The sequence below is a fragment of the Perca fluviatilis genome, chromosome 14 (assembly GCF_010015445.1).
Source record: "Perca fluviatilis chromosome 14, GENO_Pfluv_1.0, whole genome shotgun sequence".
Lineage (NCBI taxonomy): Eukaryota > Metazoa > Chordata > Actinopteri > Perciformes > Percidae > Perca > Perca fluviatilis.
In genome coordinates this window covers 10,590,243-10,611,748 of record NC_053125.1, presented here as the reverse complement: position 1 = coordinate 10,611,748, position 21,506 = coordinate 10,590,243, and the positions used below count along the sequence as shown (strand labels likewise).

At 42.1% G+C, this 21,506-nt stretch overlaps 2 protein-coding genes across 7 annotated transcripts; both read left to right on the top strand.

Annotated features, from left to right (window-relative positions):
* Positions 1 to 4,325: 4,325 nt before the first annotated feature.
* btr33 (bloodthirsty-related gene family, member 33) lies at positions 4,326 to 9,007 on the top strand. 3 transcript variants are annotated; one of them, XM_039823266.1, is made up of 8 exons: positions 4,326 to 4,738; positions 5,163 to 5,735; positions 5,836 to 5,931; positions 6,936 to 7,169; positions 7,313 to 7,460; positions 7,582 to 7,608; positions 8,178 to 8,323; positions 8,402 to 9,007. In XM_039823266.1, exons 2-8 carry the CDS (start codon positions 5,166 to 5,168, stop codon positions 8,831 to 8,833), a joined length of 1,653 nt encoding a protein of 550 aa, XP_039679200.1. In that variant the 5' UTR covers positions 4,326 to 4,738; positions 5,163 to 5,165; the 3' UTR covers positions 8,834 to 9,007. The 3 variants fall into 3 exon arrangements, with proteins under 3 accessions (XP_039679200.1, XP_039679199.1, XP_039679198.1); XM_039823265.1 differs by having other exon boundaries at positions 5,129 to 5,735; XM_039823264.1 differs by lacking the exon at positions 4,326 to 4,738 and adding an exon at positions 4,785 to 4,808.
* Positions 9,008 to 9,252: 245 nt separating this feature from the next.
* rpgrip1 (RPGR interacting protein 1) lies at positions 9,253 to 20,751 on the top strand. 4 transcript variants are annotated; one of them, XM_039823260.1, is made up of 31 exons: positions 9,253 to 9,622; positions 10,233 to 10,361; positions 10,594 to 10,647; positions 10,831 to 10,951; positions 11,295 to 11,500; positions 11,586 to 11,688; positions 11,867 to 12,007; positions 12,879 to 12,984; positions 13,162 to 13,185; positions 13,286 to 13,432; positions 13,526 to 13,599; positions 14,720 to 14,940; positions 15,183 to 15,289; positions 15,403 to 15,453; positions 15,543 to 15,722; positions 15,860 to 15,977; positions 16,147 to 16,310; positions 16,407 to 16,737; positions 16,906 to 17,066; positions 17,299 to 17,531; positions 17,751 to 17,866; positions 17,956 to 18,164; positions 18,363 to 18,413; positions 18,527 to 18,711; positions 18,866 to 18,920; positions 19,076 to 19,175; positions 19,361 to 19,455; positions 19,613 to 19,802; positions 19,896 to 19,980; positions 20,102 to 20,229; positions 20,402 to 20,751. In XM_039823260.1, the coding sequence occupies exons 2-31, from the start codon at positions 10,274 to 10,276 to the stop codon at positions 20,626 to 20,628; spliced, it is 4,071 nt and encodes a 1,356-aa protein (XP_039679194.1). In that variant the 5' UTR covers positions 9,253 to 9,622; positions 10,233 to 10,273; the 3' UTR covers positions 20,629 to 20,751. The 4 variants fall into 4 exon arrangements, with proteins under 4 accessions (XP_039679194.1, XP_039679195.1, XP_039679196.1 ...); XM_039823261.1 differs by having other exon boundaries at positions 10,108 to 10,361; positions 10,834 to 10,951; XM_039823262.1 differs by having other exon boundaries at positions 10,108 to 10,361; positions 11,870 to 12,007.
* The last annotated feature ends 755 nt before the right edge of the window (positions 20,752 to 21,506 follow it).

The window sequence follows — 21,506 nt, the reverse complement described above, 5'->3', positions numbered from 1 at the left end:
TTCTATAAATAACTTGATTCCAATAGCATTTCAAATAGACGTTCAACATACAATATTGTTTCGCACATAGTTCATAATATCAATAAATGTAGCTAGCTATAAGTAGTCTGTGTCTAAAGTGTATTAAGAAAATAATGCTACTTTACAGTTCTGTTGCAGCGGTCTCAACCATTTCCTGTTTAGTGAAAACGCCGACTTGCTCACTTACCTACAATTTCTATTTGTCATTTCAATGCTTTTTCTCATAATTCCGATTTTTCCGGTAGCCGTGAAGCAGCATCTGCTTCCAGTCTCCAGTCCACACTGCGCACAAAGTGTGTGTGTGTGTGTGTGTGTGTGTGTGTGTGTGTGTGTGTGTGTGTGTGTGTGTGTGTGTGTGTGTGTGTGTGTGTCTGTGTGTGTGTGTCTGTGTCTGTGTCTGTGGGTCTGTGTCTGTGTTCTGGATGCTTGAAAAATATATGCTGCTATATACAAAATACTTTTACTTTACTTTTTCGAAAACTATCAGGATTATAGGCCTAAAACTGTAGATTTCTTAAAGGACTAGGGTAAAATGCTGTCTTACTTTCTGCCCTTTGTATTACAATAATCTATGAAGACTCGCAAATACAAATGTGCATCACACCTTTGTACATTTACTATGTTGTCACATCATTGTTAATGAATAGGCTACTGTATAAATCTGATTCTGAGCACCCCTTGGAATTAAAATAAATTACACCAATGAATGCCACATCAGAGGGTGAACTAGTAGATCAGGTTCTTTTCTCATAGTGGAGACCTGGTCAGTTAAACAGTGAAAACAGATGCAAGTTTTCATAAAGACACACAATATTTATATTTTATATTTTTATTGTTTGATTTTGGCAGATGGGCTGTGGTAGTTTACTGAACAGGCACCTGTAACATGCCAGTGCTGGGGGATACTAGCATGATGGAGCAGAATTGCTAACAATGAAATGCACTTCGGTCTGAAGACAGCCCACACTGAATTGTCGTACAGTTATTATGGTCACACTGTCTAGTTCACTATTTGGAAGTCTGAAAAACGTATTTATCGTGTGTTCACTTACGCTCCATCATTCCTGTGTGTGTGTGTGTGTGTGTGGTGTGCAGAAAATTACATAATTAGTAACCTGACAGCTGGGGACTCTGTGTGGATGGGTCTGCTGCACCAGGAAAAACTGTGGTCTGATGGAAGCTCCTCTCTGTTTCGACACTGGACCAACAGGCAACGTTAACAGCTGATGGATAACAAAATATCAACGTAACAATTCTTGTCATTTTATGTCCTTTCTGTCTCATAAGTCGTCGTTTCTGTCTCAGTTCCACCCAATGTAGGAATCATTGGATCATTAGGACGAAATGAGACCAGTATTACTCTGCAGTGGAATAAAGTGAAGAGCAATGTCCGCTTCATTCTCCAGTTTAATGATACAGATATAAACATCTCTGCAGCACATGGGGATGGATGAGAAACTCACACAGCCTCATCTCTCTCACTGCTGGAACTAAATACACATTCACTCTCTTCTCTGTTTGAGAGCATCAGAAGCAGTGGAGTTAGCATTACTGCAGTTACTGGTAAGATACTTCAATACTATGCAGTACAGCAACTCAACACTACTGTAAAACTAGAATATGTTTGATGGGGATCCAACAGATTCAATGATTTGATTCAATCATTGAATCTGCATTGACATTTAACTTACACAGCTTACACAGTAAAAACAATTCACCCAGAAAAATCAAATTTGAGAGTCCTTGAGGGATCAGCATACTTAAATGCCCATTTCAGTACAGTACGAACTTTAGGGACAGAGTTGTATATGTACTGTACTGTATTGTGTATAACTATATATACATATATATGTGTGTTATATAATATATGTATTATAAAGCTTATTTGAATTTGAGAAGGAGAGAATAGAATGCAGTATGGAATTAGATGATCACAGCTATGGGTTCTACAATGATGCAATAACCAGTATGTGTGAATAAATTAGAATGTTGAGGTGTTATCTCGTGCACAAATTGCAGTCCCTGTAGAAAATTCACCTCAGTATCTTCCACACTTCCACAGAGGACACCTGGACAGCTCTGAAGCTCTGAGGGCGGCTGGGCGCGCAAAACCACCGGTCAAAGCTGTGCAGACCCTCAGATACATACTGATTACACAGATCAGGCTGACAACATGCATGATGCTAATTTCCTTTCGTTTTCATCTTATTTTCCCCGACTGTGGTCAGGCTTCCTGTGGGGCTCCCCGCCCGTCCAAGTTGCGCTGGGATGGTATACTGTTGATGTGAAGGCCGATCATCTGGCTGATGGGCTGGAGAAGTGCAACGCTCTTCAGACGTCTACTGGTTACATATTTAACTCTGCTTCTACAGCATATTTCACTGAAATGACGAAAAAACAGTTCTACTGTATGTAACCAAACCCCAAAAGGCCCCCCTGGGGGCTGGAGGGCCGTGGCTAGGTTCAGTGGTGGAATAGTCTGTACCTAGTGCATTTACTGTAAGTATTGTACTTAAGTACAGATTTCGGGTACTTTTACTTTACTTGAGTAGTTCATGCTACTTATGGTGGTATTGCTACTTTAACCAAAGTAAACTATCTGAATACTTCCTCCACCACCGGTAGGTTAAAACCAGGCTAAATCGGTCTGAAAGTGGAAGTCTTTGAGGCATCCTGGTCCCTTTAACATCTAAGTACCTACCTAGATGTTATACTGTGGGGACCTAGACGTCCAGAAGTCTTTTTACTTTTCTACCAAAAATAGCTTTAACCTGTCTAGACAGCTGCAAGTCACCGAGTGAGTGATTACTGGGAGACGTCTGAAAAAAGTCTGACTCTTTAACCTGTTCCAGCCGGGTGTTACCCCTTCACATTGACAAATTCATGCTCACTGTGTTTTGAGCTGTTTGGGGAGTGTCCTGCAGCTGTTTTGGTGAACTGCATTCTAGGGAGACAAAGGCCGTCTCTCAGGGGGTAACCCTGGCTTCTCGGAGCCTCTGCTGATGGTGGGCGTGTTTGGGCTGTGGGAAGACTCAGCCCGCCCCTGAAGCCCTGCATGGTGACATCATGTGTCGCTGTGTGGAGGCAAAGCCGACGCTTGTTCAACATTGTTCCTTTGAGCTTGAGTGGCTGCTGACAGCAGAGTGCGATGATGATAGGCCGGTCTTCAATGCTGCCCAGGAGCCAGGAAGTCTGCGTGCCAGTCCGCCTCAGAGCTCAACTTCAGACTTCCGGTGTATCTGATGTAGGATGCTGTGGTGGGATACACACACCAAACTCCACCAATCTGACCTCCGACTTTGGATTCTAATTGGACTTTTCTTAAATTGGTCTCAGGATGTTTGGTGTCACCATCATTTTAGGATTACTAACTACTATCCCTCCTAGAATATCTTATTCTATATTTGGCGTAAAAACATATTGTTGACTTGATTATTTAATGTATTAAAGAGATTTGTTTATAGGATAACAGAAATATAGATACATTTTATATATATATATATATATATATATATATATATATAATACATTTGATATTTTTATATTATACAGGTTTTCTGCAGGTTTCAACAAGTTAAATGAGAATCTAAGGACCCGCAGAAACCCTGGTTATAGTTGTAAATTAAATAACTTTAACAGTATGTATTGTTACAATAAAAGTTAGAGATTTACTATAACTTTCCACATTGTGTTTGACTGTTTATAAGGAATTATTATAACTTTTCCAGACTTGTGAGTCAAATCTCTCTCTCCTCTTTGTCTCAACTCTCGAAATTACTTATCTTTCTAATACTACTACTAAAACTACTTTGCTTTGATAAGTAGCATGGTCTGTGTGAGTCAAATGTTATATAAAAACGTATGAATGTGCGGAACTATGGATTTATAGTTAAACCACATCTCTTACTGTAGGTGTGTTTTCTAGACTTAAATTTGTATCTTCCGTTGACTTATAGTTTGGCAAGGTTTTAATGAAGCTTATCAGAGGTTCAGTCAGGAAGACTCTTTATGCTCTCATTCATTCACTCTCTCTCTGTCTCTCTCTCTCTCTCTCCCGCTTCTACTCAATCAGCTGACTATGGGCGTTCACTCTTTCAGTTAAACCAACCAGATTTTTCCACGGTCTCCGTGAGCCAATCATATCGTTGCTGTCAAACTTTTAAACCTTTCTCCTCTGCCGCTGCCTCCATCCCATTCACCTTCACATGACATCATGTTCATGTAGACGTAACATCATTCCCAAAGCAAATCTACTTTTCTGTTCTGTAATAGTCACTTCATCCCTGCTTAGAAATTTGTTACATCTGAGTGATATTTTTGTTTGGCAGTGTTACATTTTTTATTGTTACCGTATTGTGATAATGTGTGTGAATATACTTATATATTTCTGTCCATCTGAAACAAACAAATGCGACCAAGCTTTATTCAAGTATACTTCCTTGTTGTTGCTCAGTCCAATAGAAAACGACACAAATACAATACTATTATATAATACAATACAAAGCAATTCTACACAATACAAACCCAGTAAGGCACCTGATCTAGGCATGACTCCTCCCACCCCGGAACAACATGGTGGTTGAAAAGCTCTGGAGGAAAAAAAGAAAATCCCAGAGGGAGTGGTAACAGTGAAACTGGGAGGACTTTGGCTTCACAACTGCAGTGCCAGTGTTTGCCTTTGCTGCCTCAGAGATCAGGTTTCACATTCATTAACAAGGTAAGATCCCCTGCTGTGTTGTGCAGTGATTTACTGTATGTGGTACAAGAAAACTTGCAGGATGATGCATGTTAGTATTTGGAATTTAATTGGTGTATCCAATCCATGTTTCAAGCTGAATTTATAGAATTATAGAATAGAGTTGTGAGAGAGACTGAGTCGTAACTGTGCAGCTGGACTTTGGCCAGTGAGCAGCTTTGAACTGTTTAGAGTTTATGATATGGAAGTTTAGCTGTAGAGTTCTACCAGGGCCTGCATTAAAGACAACAGCTCTGAGAAATGAGTTTGCCTAGACTGTATGTTTTGTAAATATCTTTATTTTTAAGTGGTTGTTAATGTTACTAAAACACATTTCCTCGTGAGTCAGAATGTAAATGATTAATTTCCCAGGTATAATCAGTTAACGCTGATCTTCTTCTTTGAGGTCATGGCCTCCCCCAGCGCTCTCCTGTCAGAGGTGCAGTTTCAGTGTTGCATCTGTCAGGAGGTTTTCTCTGAGCCCGTTTCCATCCCCTGCGGTCACAGCTTCTGCTTCACCTGCATCACATCCCACTGGGACCACGGCCTCGCCGTCAGCTGTCCCAAATGTCAGACAGTCTTTAAGGGCCGCCCAGAGCTTTGTGAAAACTCCTTCGCCAAGGAAATGTCAGAGCAGATCCGAGCGAGAAAGCAAAACGGTGTGATGCCACAGGCAGGGAAATTAATATATTGTGATGTGTGCGTGGGAAAGCAAACAAAGGCCCTGAAGTCCTGCATTGTGTGTTTGACCTCATATTGTGAGAGTCACCTGGAGCCACACCTGAGAGTTACCACCTTGAAGATTCACAAGCTAATCCAACCTGTGGCAATGCTGGAGAACCGGATGTGCAAAAGGCACCAAAGGCTCCTGGAGCTATTCTGCAGGAGCGACCAGAGGTGCGTGTGTGTGCTGTGCACCGAGACCGACCACCGCTCTCACGACACCGTCCCAGTGGAGCGAGAGAGTCAGGAGAAGAAGGTGAGTCCTGAATTCCTTATAATCGTTGTGCCATCATCCCGTCAAATACATTGGCCGCCACTGATTCAGTTTGGGGTTTAATTCCTGTTCTGATGTTCAGGCTCAGATGAAAAGGATCGAGGCTGATGTTGAGCAGATGATTCAGGCCAGACTGCAGAAAGTGGAGGAGATCAAACACACCATGGAGCTCGGCAAAGTAAGTTGACATAGATTATTAGCCTGAGCTGTTGCAGCAGCAGTTTAAACAGCCTACGTATAAGAATGTAAGCAAAGAGGCCCAACATGTGCAAGAGTGTGTGCATAACAGAAAAAGTATTGGTACTACTACAGTAATGGTCCCAAAACATCAAAAAATATTTATTAATATAACATTGTCCTGCTTTAAATCTATTTGTATCTACTTAATACAGTACTACTACTTAAACTCATTGCTATGAGGATCACTTGTTTTAAGTATTGCTTACAACACATGGAAATATTCTTTTAAAAACTAATTTATCTTTTGTGTTTAAAAAAAAAAGTTAAATTACAGAGTTAAACATTCTTACATCTACTCCTCCTTCATTAAAAGAAATCCGGAATATATGAATGTGCACATTTTTTTTATTTTGTTAGTTTAACTGCTGTCTCTTACTTTAGTTTATCGGTGTTTTTTGCCCCCAACGGTGCCTTCCAGGCAGCGCTGCCTGGAAGGCACCGTTGGGAGGCACTGGTTATGGTTAGGGTTAAGGTTAAGGCTAAGGCTAAGGCTAAGGTTAAGGTTAAGGTTAAGGTTAGGAGCCTTAAAGGCAGTGGTCGCAGCGCTGCCTGGAAGGAGCAGTTGGGGGCAAAAAACACCATTGAGCCTTACTTTACATAAAGTCTGTTTTTCAGTATGTGTGCTTTGGAGGTTTCAAGTTTTCACATTGCACATGTGTAAGTTGCATACTGTACTGGATCATGATTGGCTTCCACACTAGTTGTGATGTTACAGAATCCTACTCATACGTCCACTAATTAACTCAGATTTAAGGTGCGCACAGAGAAATCCTCAAGTGTCAAACTGTGCACTTCTTTTCTATTCTGCACAGTGAGGGTCAAACATCCAGGTGAAGTAACAAGAAGCAAAACACATTTTTGAGTGGAGAGGGACTTTAAACTGAAAACACCCTCAGACTCCAGAGGGTTAAACAAACCACTTGTTTTGTCCAATGTCTTTAGGAAAACTCAAAGAGGGACCTAGTGGAAAGCATGGAGGTCTTCTCCACTCTGCTTGGTTCACTGGAGAGATGTCAGGCTGAGCTGGCCGAGGTGATCCAGAGGAAGCAGGCAGCAGCAGAGCAGAGAGCGGAGAGGCTTATCACAGAGCTGGAGCTGGAAATCACTGAGCTGGAGAGGAAGAGAAGTGAGATGGAACAGCTATCTCACACTGAGGACCACCTCCATCTTCTGCAGGTCAGGAGCTGTCTCACAGCAACATATTTGATAGTTATACAGAGATGCCAAAGAGCATTCTAAAAAATAGGAATTCAAAAACATCTCATCTTGTCTGGCCTCTTATCTGCTTTTTCCTCTCTTATTTGACTTCTTTGTGTCAGAGCTTTCCAGCTCTGAGTTTTCCTCCATCTGCCAAAGCCTGCTCTGACATCATCGTCCATTCAGACACATGTTTGGGGACTGTGAGGAGAGCGGTGGCCAACATTGAAGAGCAGCTTCAGTCTGCTTTGAAAAAGCTTTCCACTCAAGGTAATCTTCTAAAAAGATTACTTATCAGCATTACTACATTCTATGACAAAACAGCCACTTGCATGTCATGTTACATGAACATTTGTTTCATTTTCTATTCCATGTTCCCATTAACTTACAGAGCATGAGAAGATGCAGCAGTATGCAGGTACAGTTGGACTTTAAAGACAGTAAAACAATGTCAGTAAAGAGACTCACATCCTTTAGCATCTGTCATCAGCATCTCTCTCTCCCTCTCTCTCTCTCTCTTTCTCTATCTCTCTCATGTTTTGTCCTATTTCTGAATAAAATTAAAATATGATGTACCTTGAAGGACTCCATAAAATACTGTATCAATGAGTGGACAAAATAAGAGAATAATGTTAAAAAAAACAACTGAAATCGACTGGAAATCTGATCGTATAATTGCAATAACATGAAACAGTTTTCACTTGATTAATTGCTTCTTTTTATTAATAGTTTAGTCTGTATGATTTCAATAACAAGCTCCCAAAGCTTAAGGTGACCTCTCCTTATTCCTTGTTTTTGTTGTTGTTGTTGTTGTTGCTTTAATTAATTGATTAATTGCTTCAGCTCTAAGGAGGTTTATTGCCATGAGACAACCAACAAAACTCCAAATCATCTGTGCACAATTTGTTAAAGGGAAGACAGTGCATGCCACAGGATAAAGAGTATAATGAAGCTAAAACTCCATCTAAACTGTCCACTGTCTACCAGCCGATGTTCATCTGGACCCCAGGACAGCCAACCCTTGGCTGGTTCTGTCAGAGGATGGGAGACAGATCTGGGATGGAGATGTTGAGCAGAACCTGGTGGACATACCAGAGCGCTATGACACAGCACCATGTGTCCTCGCCACCAGGGTAAATAAAGACATATGTTTAAGGATGTTGTGACTTTCTGCTTCATTGTCAGTGACCTGACCGTCTCTTGCACTGCAGGGTTTCACCACAGGGAGGCACTACTGGGAGGTAGACGTGGGAGACAAAACAGCGTGGGACTTGGGTGTGGCTCGACAGTCAGTCAACAGGAAGGGTTTGGTCACGTTGAGTCCAGAGGACGGTTATTGGGCTATTTGTTTGAGGAAGGGCAGAGAATACCGGGCGTGTGCAGGACAGGCAGAGCTGCTGTGTCTCTCTCAGAGGCCGCGGGTTGTTGGGGTGTTCTTGGATTACGAGGACGGAACAATGTCCTTTTATGACGCAGAGGCCAAGTCACACATCTATTCCTTTACACGGGTCCAATTCACTGAGGCCATGTTTCCCTTTTTTAACCCAGATATGTGTGACAACGGCAGCAACAAATCACCACTTATTATCCGCCCTGTTAGTGGAGTCAGTGGAGGAGGGGATATAGATGACATTACAATATAATGGGAAATGTTCAGTGTCTGCTTTTCATGGTATTTTATATTAAACATCATGTAACTGTTCTCTCTTCTCTCTCACTAGTTTTTGAAGTGGACAATTTGTGTTCCATTCACAATAATTTCCCTCTTGGATCATGTTTCTGACTCTGCCCCTCCCTCAATAAACTGTAAACTGGTGTATCTGTTGTATGTGCTTACCTCTTTTCTTCCTCCTGCTTTTTATTCTTCCCTTCACTCATGCTCTCCTAAAAAGTAACAACTTAAGCACAGATCTTAGACCTGCCTCACTCCAATAATAACCATGCTCAGTCATTAAAGACTAACCCATAAAACTGACTTCAGACCAAGTCGTAGGTTGTACAACCTGTCAGTTGATAATCAGATTAGCACAGAGATGGGATTAGCCTCAAGGCAGATGGAGCACTGAGACAGACTTCAGGATTGAGTCCTGGGAGGAGGCATTATACACACATAGAGCACTGTATACTCACAGGTATGTCACTGAGCTAGATGTATACACACAAACACAGTGATTGCAAGTAATCGTGTAACACTTGTGAATTCCTAAAATAATTTAGGAATTAGGAAACATTTCTGTAAAGAGAGGGCTAAAAGGGTTTGGGGAAGAAGGAAGGGATGACGAGGGATTAAAACTGATATCAGTCAAGCACAGGGCGGAGACACACACACACACACACACGTAGAGAGCCGACAGGTTACACTGGGATAATGCAAGAACACTACACATTTCTGTACCGGATAAAAAACCTCTTTGGATGACCAATAAACAAGGGTAAGTCAAATATCTTTTTTCAAATTAGTTTTAAATGTTAATGTCTGTTACTGTAAGAGGGAATATCAACATGCAAACCACTGTCCTACAGTGCCAGTAACTGTACCGGTAGGATTTCTGGTGTTTGTCACTAACTGTGTGGCAATGTCAAAACTAAGAAAATACATTTAGGAGTTGCCACATTAGGTCGATAACTTCATTGAAAATGTATAGCGAAGCTAAAACTGTTGGGGATGACAGCTTCTCGAGGCTTGAGCAGATTATACACAGTGTACAGAGTCTTGAGTCACTGAAAAAGTAGATCAGTAACTACAGTATGTAGTGTATGTGTGTGATGGCAAGCACTGCTTCCAGCAGTTTGAATCTGGATAAGCCTGAAAGAATAATTTATTAAGGCTTTATTAATTTATTACACAAATGTAAACGTAACCAGTCATGGTCACAAGATTGAATTATACTTTTGGTTTCTCTCTGTTTTGCTGCAGTCCAAAGAACCCTTTCATGCAACCATTTTAGTCCACATTCCAGTTTGTAACTTCACCTGGATGGAGGCCAGTGAAGCAGCAGCGGCTATCAATATGACAAGTTTGCTCTTATGATGTTTGAAAAGCCGGAGCTTTCTGATTGGCTGCGCCTGAGTGGAGAGGTGTGATGTCGCCAGTGATGGATGAGACAGCCGGGGATCTCCCGGTCAGAGACGTGGGACCGACGAGGGGGGGACTGATGCCAACTGTCCCAGGTTTGTGTGTATAGCTTATGCCATTATCTGTGTGCACATGTACTTTAAAAGTTCCACTGATTAACACCTAAGATCAGAAATAGAGAAAATTCTTCAGAGTTGTGCTAGATTGGCCCATTACTTTATTTTTTTAAATCTAAGTTATGCGTACCAAATATGCCTTAAAATTAGCTCTTTATTACATAGTTACATTAGTCTTGACAAAATCTGTCACTATGTCACTTTTCTCCAGATACCCTGCGTGATGTGAAGTCATGGAGGAAGCACCATGTCATGAAGATAAAAGGTAAACCACTTTAAAGTACTCATCCTTTCAGATTTCCAAATTTTCAGACTCTACAAAGCATACGAAAGTAAATTTCCTGCTAAAACAACTCTCTTTTCAGTTGTCTTTGTGTCAAACATACAAAGAAAGGGCTATTTATATTTCTGGCTGCCTCTCTCTCTCTCTCTCTGTCGCTCTCTTCAGCAGATCCTCAGCGCCTGTTTCGGTTTCCCAGAGAGCATCTGGAGGACCTGTGTCTCAGACTGCAAGAGGAAAACAGTGTGCTAGGTCAACACACTCGTATACAGGAGCAGAGGCTACGCAGGTAATAGAAACATTGACACATACCCAAATGACTGTACCTAACACTAGACATTTGGGCGAAATTGGGCACATTAATGTGGCATCTCAGAGTAGCGTGGAAACAAAAGCTCTGTTGCAGCCCCAAAATGTGATTTAAAGAGATACAGTATTGTATTTATTTGGTAACAAAGACATTGCACAACTTCTTAGCAGTACCAGACTTAGCTGTTAACCTATTTATGTCTGTAATCCCTGGGCAGGAAACAGAGAATACCATCTCTGTTGAGGAAATAAATAAATAAAAAAACTGGTATAAGTCCCCTAATATGGCTGATTTAACCTCTCCCTCCTCCTCCTTGGCTCAGGATGTCCACCAGACTGATTCGTCTCCGTCAGGCCCGTCCTGGGTCCAGTGCTGTGAAGGAGCGGGACATGGAGGACACCATACAGGAGCTGGAAGCCCGCGTGGCCATGCTGGAGAGCCACAAATCAGTGCTGCAGAACAAGCTGAGCCTGGCTAAGCAGCACATTATGGACATTGGGGGACGCACGCCATACAAGTTCAGTAAAGGTGTGTATGTTGCACATGAATGTAGGCCAGGGTGATAACTGCTTTCTCTTCCATCTCTGACCTCCCTCTCTCTCCCTCTCTTTAGGTAAAAGTATGGAAGTGGAGGGCGGAGTCAGGAGGGCCGCCCAGACTGCCCCGCCCCGCTACGGACCCACGCTGGAAGACACCAGGGCAGAGATGGAGAGATTGTAAGTGTGTGATGTAGAACATTGAGAAGATGTTTTTCTAACCTCACGATCACATCACTGTTCCGCTTCATTCATACTACCTGACTCTTTTTTTCTCTCCTCTATCCCACCCTTACTCCCAAACCCCCACATGACTCCACGCTGACCTCCCTCTGCCCCTCATGTCTCTCCCTCCCAGCAGGTCCAGTGTGACAGAGCAGGTGAGGGCTGCAGAGCTGGAGCTGACTGCCCAGGTGCTCAGAGACACGCTGAGAGAGAAAGAGAAAGAGATAGAGGGAACTGTGAGAGACATAAGGAAGCAACAGGCTGACAGACACAGGTGGCTACAGCATGAATACATTTCAGTACTTGTAGGGAAGCCATGTGAAGCAAGTGAGAAAAAAAATTCTGGATCCATTTTTTAAGTCTGATCTAAATAGATTTTCTCTCCTCTGTTTAGACTTAAAGACCAGAATAATCTTTCTAAGATCCTTTAAAAAATGAAAAAAATCATCTGTGAAACAGGTGGGAGGAAAAGGTTTTGCAGTGTCAATTTACTACAAGAGGTTGAAGTGCACCCCATGTTTACCCCGTGTTCTGAATAGGACTAAAAGCATTTATGTTTTCTTTCAGTTGTTTAGAGTGCATGAAGAAATTAAAACTCACCTGGAAGAAAACATAAATGCTTTTAGTCCTATTTAGAATAGGGTAGTGGTGCACTTCAGTCTATTGTGGACTAAATTAGTATTACGACAACAAATCAAAAGTGATTTAGACAAAAAACGATTTCCTCTGCCAAACTTTTGCCTCTTTTCACAAAAAAAACTTAGAAAAACGATCCTGGCAAAACTTTTTTTCGCCTGTTCTTAAATTAGAAACACGGGAGAGAAAACTATTTGGATCAGACTTGGAAAATGGATCACTGCATTTTTCTTTTCTTACTTACTGTAACTTTGCTACAGTTGATGAAAAAAAATGATACTCAGAAACTGGACTGTTGGACCATTCACAGTGAATGCTCAGTCAGTAATCTGACTACTGTCCATTTTCCTCCTTAAGCAATGTAGTTCAAAGATGAGTTCAAGCCCTACAGTCAACACTGTAGTGCTCGTTCCACAACTAGCCACCTTTTTTTTTGCAGCTACCACTATAACTGCCTGTACAGCAACCATGTCAATAAAAATAATGAATCCTGTTGTTATCTCTGTCAGAATAACTATCAGAGAGAACGTGGATCAGATCCGTCTACAAAAGCAGCTTTCAGACAAGAGCACTGCTCTGAGAGTCACCCAGGAGAAGTTCAACACCCTGCAAGAGGTTCGATGACCTTATTTGTCTATAAATCATTCATTTGTTCTTTTGTTATTCGGTAATAATTTGATTACATCACCTTAAGAATTTGGGTTCAGTACTTTAGTCATTTACACTTATATCTGTTAAGTAATGATCCTCAAAAGACAAATATGTGAATATGCCTTTCTTCTTTCATTGCAGGCATATGAGAATCAGCTGGAGGAGGTAAATGGCCCCTTACACAAAAAAAGCTTTATGAATTGCTCAAACTAATAGTCTGATGCTTTACTCTACTAACGTTGAGTGTGTTGTGTGTTCCTCCCAGAGTCAGAGATCACTGAGGGAAAGTCAGGGAGCTCTGCTGGAGAAAGTGGAGGAGCTGACTGAGCAGCTGAAGCATGAGAGACAGAGAGCGCTGGCACTGGAGGGACAACTTACCACCTCTACCCTGTCTCTACAGACCCTGGACAGGGTACCGCATCTGTATCTGCATGTTTAAATCCTGACAAAGAAACACTAGAGATCACGTAACGTGATGTCAAAGATTTCCTTCTTTCCCTTTCAGCTACAGGAGCGGATATTAGACCTGGAGGGAGAGAGGGATCTAATAAAAGAAAACTATGACACTCTGCTAGAGAGGTGAGAGTTAAAGGTCCGATGACATGGTGCTCTTTGAATGCTTTTATATAGACCTTAGTGGTCCCCTAATACTGTATCTGAAGTCTCTTTTATATAGACCTTAGTGGTCCCCTAATACTGTATCTGAAGTCTCTTTTATATAGACCTTAGTGGTCCCCTAATACTGTATCTGAAGTATCTTTTATATAGACCTTAGTGGTCCCCTAATACTGTATCTGAAGTCTCTTTTATATAGACCTTAGTGGTCCCCTAATACTGTATCTGAAGTCTCTTTTATATAGGCCTTAGTGGTCCCCTAATACTGTATCTGAAGTCTCTTTTATATAGACCTTAGTGGTCCCCTAATACTGTATCTGAAGTCTCTTTTATATAGACCTTAGTGGTCCCCTAATACTGTATCTGAAGTCTCTTTTATATAGACCTTAGTGGTCCCCTAATACTGTATCTGAAGTCTCTTTTATATAGACCTTAGTGGTCCCCTAATACTGTATCTGAAGTCTCTTTCCCGAAATTCAGCCTTGGTGCAGAATTACAGCCACTAGAGCCAGTCCCACAATGAGCTTTCCTTAGGATGTGCCATTTCTGTGTCTGTAGCTATTGAGGAGGAGAGGGCGGGGCAAGGTGGAGGGTGGGGGTGTGGCCTTGACCAACTGCCACTTTGCTCGTTTGAAAGCCATGATGTCTCTCTCTCATGGGTGGGCCAAATTCTCTGGGCGGGCAAAGCAGAGAAAGGGGAGGTAATCTTGCTTGTTATGACCTCATAACAAGCAAGATTCCAGAACGGCCCATCTGAGCTTTCATTTTCTCAAAGGCAGAGCAGGATACCCAGGGCTCGGTTTACACCTATCGCCATTTCAAGCCAATTGGGGACCATAGGCAGGCTGGGGGGACTCATATTAATGTTAAAAAACCTCATAAAGTGAAATTTTCATGCCATGGGACCTTTAAAGTCTTCTAGGCCAGACAAAACAATTTCTAAAATGTCATGGAGCTATGGTTTATGAGATATGGTTTATGTCCATATGAAAAAGTCTTTATTTATTCAAGTTGTCCTAACATTTGACTTTTGAAAGTAATTTTTTTTCTCATTGTATGTTTATATTACCCTTTTCCTTCCTAGTACTTTATCTGTGCGAAGCAACTACGAAGGCAATGGTGAACAAAATACAGAAGCGAATCCGAGGAGGGAGGAACAGGGAGAAAACATCAGCGGGATGGACATCCAGAGACTGGAGGAAATGCTGCAAGCAGAGAGGGGGGAGAGAGGCAGGCTGGAGCTGGAGCTGGAGAAACTGAGACGAGAGAAGGAGATGTTAGAGGAGAAGTGGGAGCAAGAAAGAGGTAGGAGTTTCTGCATGTTGGCACTGCATCTGCTGCAGTTTGACAATGAGAAGGAATGGATTTGAAGTTAGTTAAGGAAGATGCATTTCATTTCATATCATTTTATTTAAATTAGACCCTAACGCCTGAAACCTCAACTCATCCGGTGCCAAAGGCAAACATATTCTGCAGTAACAAAAACAACAGTACATTCATTTACAATCCCGGCCATTTATTTCTGTGTGCTTTGTTCTTTTGTGTAGCGTTTTCAGTGACAACGAGAGACAGACGAGAGCATCTGGAAAAGGAGGTTCTCCAGTACAAAGAGCAGGTTTCTGCTCTGCAGGACAGACTGGACTCTGTCACCAAGGTCAGAGATAAAAAAAAATAATAATAATATACTGCTGAACAGCTGTTTCACACATCAGTCTCTTATTTGATCTGTGTGTCAACGTGTCATCTCTTTTCTTTCCTCTCCTCCAGGAGTTTGACATGAGTGTTGAGGATCTCAGTGAAACTCTTATACAGATCAAGGTTTGCACTTTTTTTTTTACCTCAGTTAGGACTGCTTCAAAAGACAAAATAAATTGCACATAAACGTCATGCTTTCCGTGCAACTACAGGCATTTAGGATGCAGCAGGAGAGCAGATCGAAGCTGCATTTCCTCTGGGCTAGTGAGAAGGCGGAGGATTCGCCCCGTGAGCTGGTAAACATCCAGGCGTCGCATGCTGAGACTGTCCTGGAACTACAGAAAACCAGAAACCTTCTGCTGCTGGAGCACCGTATCAGTAAAGACCTGCAGGTACACACACATACACACTAATCACAATTGTCCCATACATGGACACAACACTCCTGTCATTCTCAGCTTTCTTTAAATTGTCCATCTTCCTATTTTAACTGAACTTGTCTTGGATCAAACTCTGCTTACTCCCCAAGGAAGAGTTGAACACAGTCAACCAGAAGATAGACAGAGAGAAGGAGGAGAGCAGGAGGAGAATGGCAGAAAAAGACAAACTTTTATCAAAAAGAGCTCTTCAGATCAACGCTTTACAAGGTATGAAGTAACATAATATATAATATATAATTCCTAATCAGATAGATTATGCTGTCTATCACTGATTGACATGCAGGTCAAGTGTTTGCAGTTTGTTCAGAAAAAAACACAAGTGGGTAGTTAGCATCAGAATCTCAAAACTCTTTATTTTTCTATTTATACCCTAAAGCTCAGTTAAAAGAGTTAGCATACAGCCCCAGGAACTACAAACGGACCATACCAGTACAGTACACCTGGCCAGCTGGAGACCAGGAGGTGGTACAACCCATTGAGGACGACCTGCCTTTTTCTCAGCTGAGGGCTGGGGAGTCACTGTTGGAGATCCACCTTAAGGTCCAAAAACGTTATTATTGTGTTGATGTTTTTTCATTCAAAGTCTTTTGGAGCAAGTTTCCCATGAAGCTAAAATCGTGTTTTTTGCACGTCCAGGCCGCTACCTTCACCCCAGCAGGGCTTCGTACTATGGGCAGCGTCTGTCATGAAGACATTGTGACCTTCTGCACCTACAGCCTCTTGGACTTCGAGGTGCACTCCACCCCTCTGGTGTCAGGCAGTCAGCCCAACTACGGCTTCACGTCCCGCTACGCTCTAACAACCAGAGACCTGGGCAGGCTGGGAGGCCAGGGGTCAAGGGTCAGAGTGGAGCTCCACCAGGCGATAGGAGGGGTCAAGTTTGTGACGCATGGAAGTGGGCAGATGTCCCTCATGGGTGCTATGGAAAGGAGAGGGGAGCGTCTCGGTGGACATCTCAATATCACAGGTGAGTAATGTGCTGGATTTTATGCTTTTTTTTTCTTGCACACAGTTTGTTGACATCTAGTGAAATGCAGTGATTGCCATTGTAATGCTCCTATTTATTACATAATGCACCATGTGTGGTTATCCCCATTACTTTGATAATTAAGTTTCAATTTTGTCTGTCTCCAAGGCTCCGCGGGTGAACATGTTGGTGTTGTGGATTTCTGGGTGCGCCTGTTTCATGCTGCAGAGCCGATAGACACTGTGGCAGAGAGAAGAGCTGACAGGAGACCAGCGACATGGAGGAGTCCTGTGCAGATCTCGCTTGGCTGGCAAGATGCTGGCCAGGAGGTAAAATAGGGTCTCACTTACCTCTAGTGGTGTGTAGCCATGCAGGTTGTTTTGGTTTTATTTCTCCAGACCGTGACTTTGTAGAGACAATGTCACGGTTACTCTACCTTACTGTGTATAACCTACTTTCTACCACAGAAATAGTCAGTGAGAAAACTGTTCACAGTGAGGTCTGTGGATAGTGTCACAGGGATATGGTTTTTAAGTGTCCACTTTTCAATGCTGTTTGCAGGAGTTACATGACTACGGTGGGGGGATCCCCAATGAGTTGGTGGTTATGTTGGAACGCTGTGTGGGCCTTAATGCTCGCTGGCCTGGACTTCTTCCTGATGCCTACCTGACATACAGGTTCTACGACCTGCCGCCTCACGTCTCTCCTACAGTCCAGTCCAGCGCTGACCCCGTGTTCAGTGATATCACCAGCTACCCACTCGCAGTAACAGCTGATGTGTTGCACTACCTGAGGTATGATGGTCTGGAAACAAAAAATGTCAGAAATGTAGGTTATACTGAAGAGGGCATTCACTTGTTGTGACACAGCCTTCTTACATTTTCAAGGTTGTTTGCAGATAAATTAACTCTTGGGCCAAATTAATGAGTATCCCTTTCTCAATCGGGTTTTATAAAGTTAGTCCTTTTGATAATCCTTATCTTTGCAAAATATTGAACTCCTCTTTTGTCCAGGTCCAGCAGTTTGTGGGTGTATGTGTTTGATGACAGTGATGACCAGATACCGCCAGCCTATCTGGCCAAGACCCCCATCCCACTGCAAGCCCTGGCTACAGGCAGAGAGATCAGAGGTGAGGGATAGAGAACAGTAAAACAGTTACATTATTCATCTCTTACTAGATGAAGCATGTATTCAGAGTTTTTCTCTCTGTCCTGCCAGGTGACTATGTTCTCAGGGATCCAGCTGGTGGACCTCGGGGAATGGCTAGGGTCTGGATAAAATGGAAGTACCCCTTCCAACCATCAGTGGACACTGTGCTGGGAGGACAGGGAAGACAGGACAGGGCAATGGAAAGCACTGAGAGGGAGGAGAGGAGGAGAGAGGAGCCTGAAGCAACACAGAGGCCTATAGCCAAGCCCAGAGTGAAGGTGATCTTTGTTCTAGTGTGTCAAAAGATTTAGGAATTACCAGTAGTGCTCTGGGGAACTATACATGTATTTTATGTACATTTGTTTCCAAAAAGAAGTCATCAGAAATCAATGTGTAAATGCTGAAATGTAAGATATGTTCAAAGACATATTCCTGTTCCCTGGCTTAATACCTGGTCTTCTGTGGCTTTACCACAGACTCAGCTATTTGAGCCGAGAGAAACCAAAGCAGTGCAGAAAGAGACTTTGGTAAGGTTTTAAAGCGCCAACAAAAGTAGCAAATTCATGGATTAACTGTGTTTCCATGCTAATTCAAGCATAAAAAAACGATTGTGTTTACTAGTGTATTCGCCTGTTTACAGCCTCGGCCTCCACCTGTGAAACAGAAAAGATCACAGAACATACGACCAGAGCAACCCACCGCCGTTAAACCGCTGGCCACAGACAGGAAGAGATCCACCAAGAGGTCACCTGACCTTTACCACGACACAGCACATCTGACGCCCAAGCCAAGACTGACCACACACTCTCGTTTGCCAACAAGAAAGTAATGTGCAGATTCAGTTTTCTTTTAAAAATCCACTTAATTTTTTTGTTGTTGATGGTCTTGACAAAGTTCTAGGAGTTTTAGGTTTTGTGTGAAAGGGAAAGAGGAACTTTGTAGCCAGCTATCACTGTTAATTGATTTATTCTCATTTAAGCTCTTCACCCAGCACATCATCGAGGCGAAGCTCTGCCAGCGCTGCCAGGACTCAGGTAGGAGCTCATTCTCTCTCAACAGGGCTTAAAACAATATCTGTCATTTTCACAGGAAACTAATGTTAGTTCAAACAATGTTGTGGAAGGAGAAACAGGAGTATTCAGAATTAGATGATTGGTGAATGGGCTTATGTTGCATTTCTTCCTCTCAGGACTTTCCCTCTGTGGGTCAGGCGTCAATGGAGGAAGAGAAGGAGGAGGAGGAGGAAGAGGAGGAGGAGGAGGAGGAGGAGGAGAAGAGGAGTGAGAGTGGTAATTAACTATTCTTATACACACAATAAGGCTAACACCTGCTTTAAGTTTCTTGCAGTAATTTGAAGTCTCACTCTGCCATTGTTTATACATAATATGCAAAAAAGGATTATAAATAAGAACCGATTTGACCTATACCTGAAACCCATTTGAAGCTTTTGCATGCTATTTGTCGGACTATACAGCTGCAGCAGGAGACAGTGAAGCCCCAGAGTCTTCAGAGTCAAGTTCCTCACAAAGTGACATTATTATCATGCCACCAAAACGGAAAATGAGGAAGGTACGAACAAAGTAACCATGTTAGTGAGAGAAAATGTATGAATGAAAGAGAAAAAAAGCTCAGATTTAGCTATTATTGTCATTTGTAAATGTGTGAATCTAGTATAAATGAGATAATATGATATAAATAGATAACTATCTTTTGTTTTATGTTTCAGGGAGACAAGCTGAGAGTCGAGATTATGTCCCTGACGTTTGAACCGTCCTCACACGTGGCGCTGGACAAATCAGTGCAGCGTGTATATGTGGAATACCGGCTGCTGGGTGTCCCCATGGAGACGACAGAAACGCCCATGTCCCTCCGCAAACCCACAAATGGGGAGGAGATTCACTACAACTTCACACGAGGTGAGAGTGGGTGAGCTTTGTAGCTTTGTGTGTTTGTTTCTATAACATCTACATTATTTCTAACCCCCAAATCGCTCTGTTTGTCTCTCGCAGTGATTTATGTGGATGGTTCACAGTCAGCTCCACTCAGACAGTATCTTTACACCATGTTGGAGGGCACGGACCCCAACCAGGGCAGGTAGTGTCATTTCACATGTTAAAGTATGAGTCAGTAGAACAGTTTATGTCTCTGCACTTTATGGATGTCTCTAGACCCAAACCACCAAATTGAAGTGTGTACGTCTGTGTGTCACGGAAAGGTTAAAGTTCACAGTAGTGAGTGAGCCGATGGACGATGAGGAGGAGTGTGTGGACGTTGGACATGCTTTTCTGGACCTACAGGAACTTCTCCTCACTGGAAATGATGTCAGCGACCAACAAATTGATGGTAGGTGTTGCATTTGTGATTGATACCAAGACTGTTCAAATTATTTAGGTAAAGATTTCGCACATTGTCGTATGCATTTTTTTAGGATCCTTTTTAAACCCTTTCTTGGATTATGTTTGAAACATAGAGTTTTCTAACAGTCTGTCTGTCCCCGTGTCTCTGTTTCCTCCAGTGGTGAGTGTGGATGAAGACAAGGAGGTGATAGGAAATCTGAAAGTGTCTCTGGAAGCAGCGAAAGCTCTGACTGGGATATACCAGGAGTTTCACCACAAGAGAGAGACCAAGAAAGAAGATGACACAGATGAGGAAGAAGAGGAGGAGAAAGAAGGAGAGGAGCAAGAGGGAGAGAAGAAAACAGATGAAATAGTGATAGATTATGAGGATGATAGTGACTTCTGAAAGCAATTAGTATGAGATTAACAGAGAGGTTGTGTTCTGTATGAAACCGTTTTATTTCACTGTTTCTAGTCTCTTCTTCAGGTTTTCCCAAGCAATTAAATAAAAAGTCATTTTTGAAAGGCATTTGATGCTGTTCTTTGAAGTTATTTCATAGATTTTATAAGTTTTGTCTTTTTAAGTTTAAGTCTTTCAATCTCCCAGTGTATCCAGTACATCTTTATCATGTATCTGATTGACAGTAGGCTATCTTAGTAGACTTGTGCAACATTTTTCTGAGTGCCATTTGTTTATCCCCCAAATTTGGAGCAAAGAACTATCAAAAAAGTTTCATGTGGTTGTGTGTAAAGTCGTTAGACTTTGTTTGAAAGCCGACTATTAGTAAAGGCATTGTCCCTCTTTAAAAGGTCTCCCCTAACAGAGTGGTTTTAAGCTGATGATGATCTTACAACTGATAACTTGCCTTTTCAGGGATATGTTTTTTGAAGGGCTTGACATCACACATGGAGTTCTTTAACATATTTAAAATGGTTGCTTAGCCTTTAAATTTGTGTTTAATGAACTCACCACTAACTGATAGCCTACATGCAAAACCAAGTAGGCTAGGTCTACCAGGTTGTGTTATTCCAGCACAGGAGCATTGGTCTCTGGGTATTTGAGTGTAAAGGGAATTTGGGCAACAGCGGACATCCACAGAGGGCTTACACAAGTAGACCTAGCTAAATATGTAGGCGAGTTACATTTCAAGATTTTTTTTTTTGCATTATAATTTAAAAATGTAATTATTAATTAATCACAAAGATTGAATACGAACTATGAAGCAAATTGTCATTTTATTACGTTTTTTTTTATCCATCATGCAGTTTATATTTTGATTATTA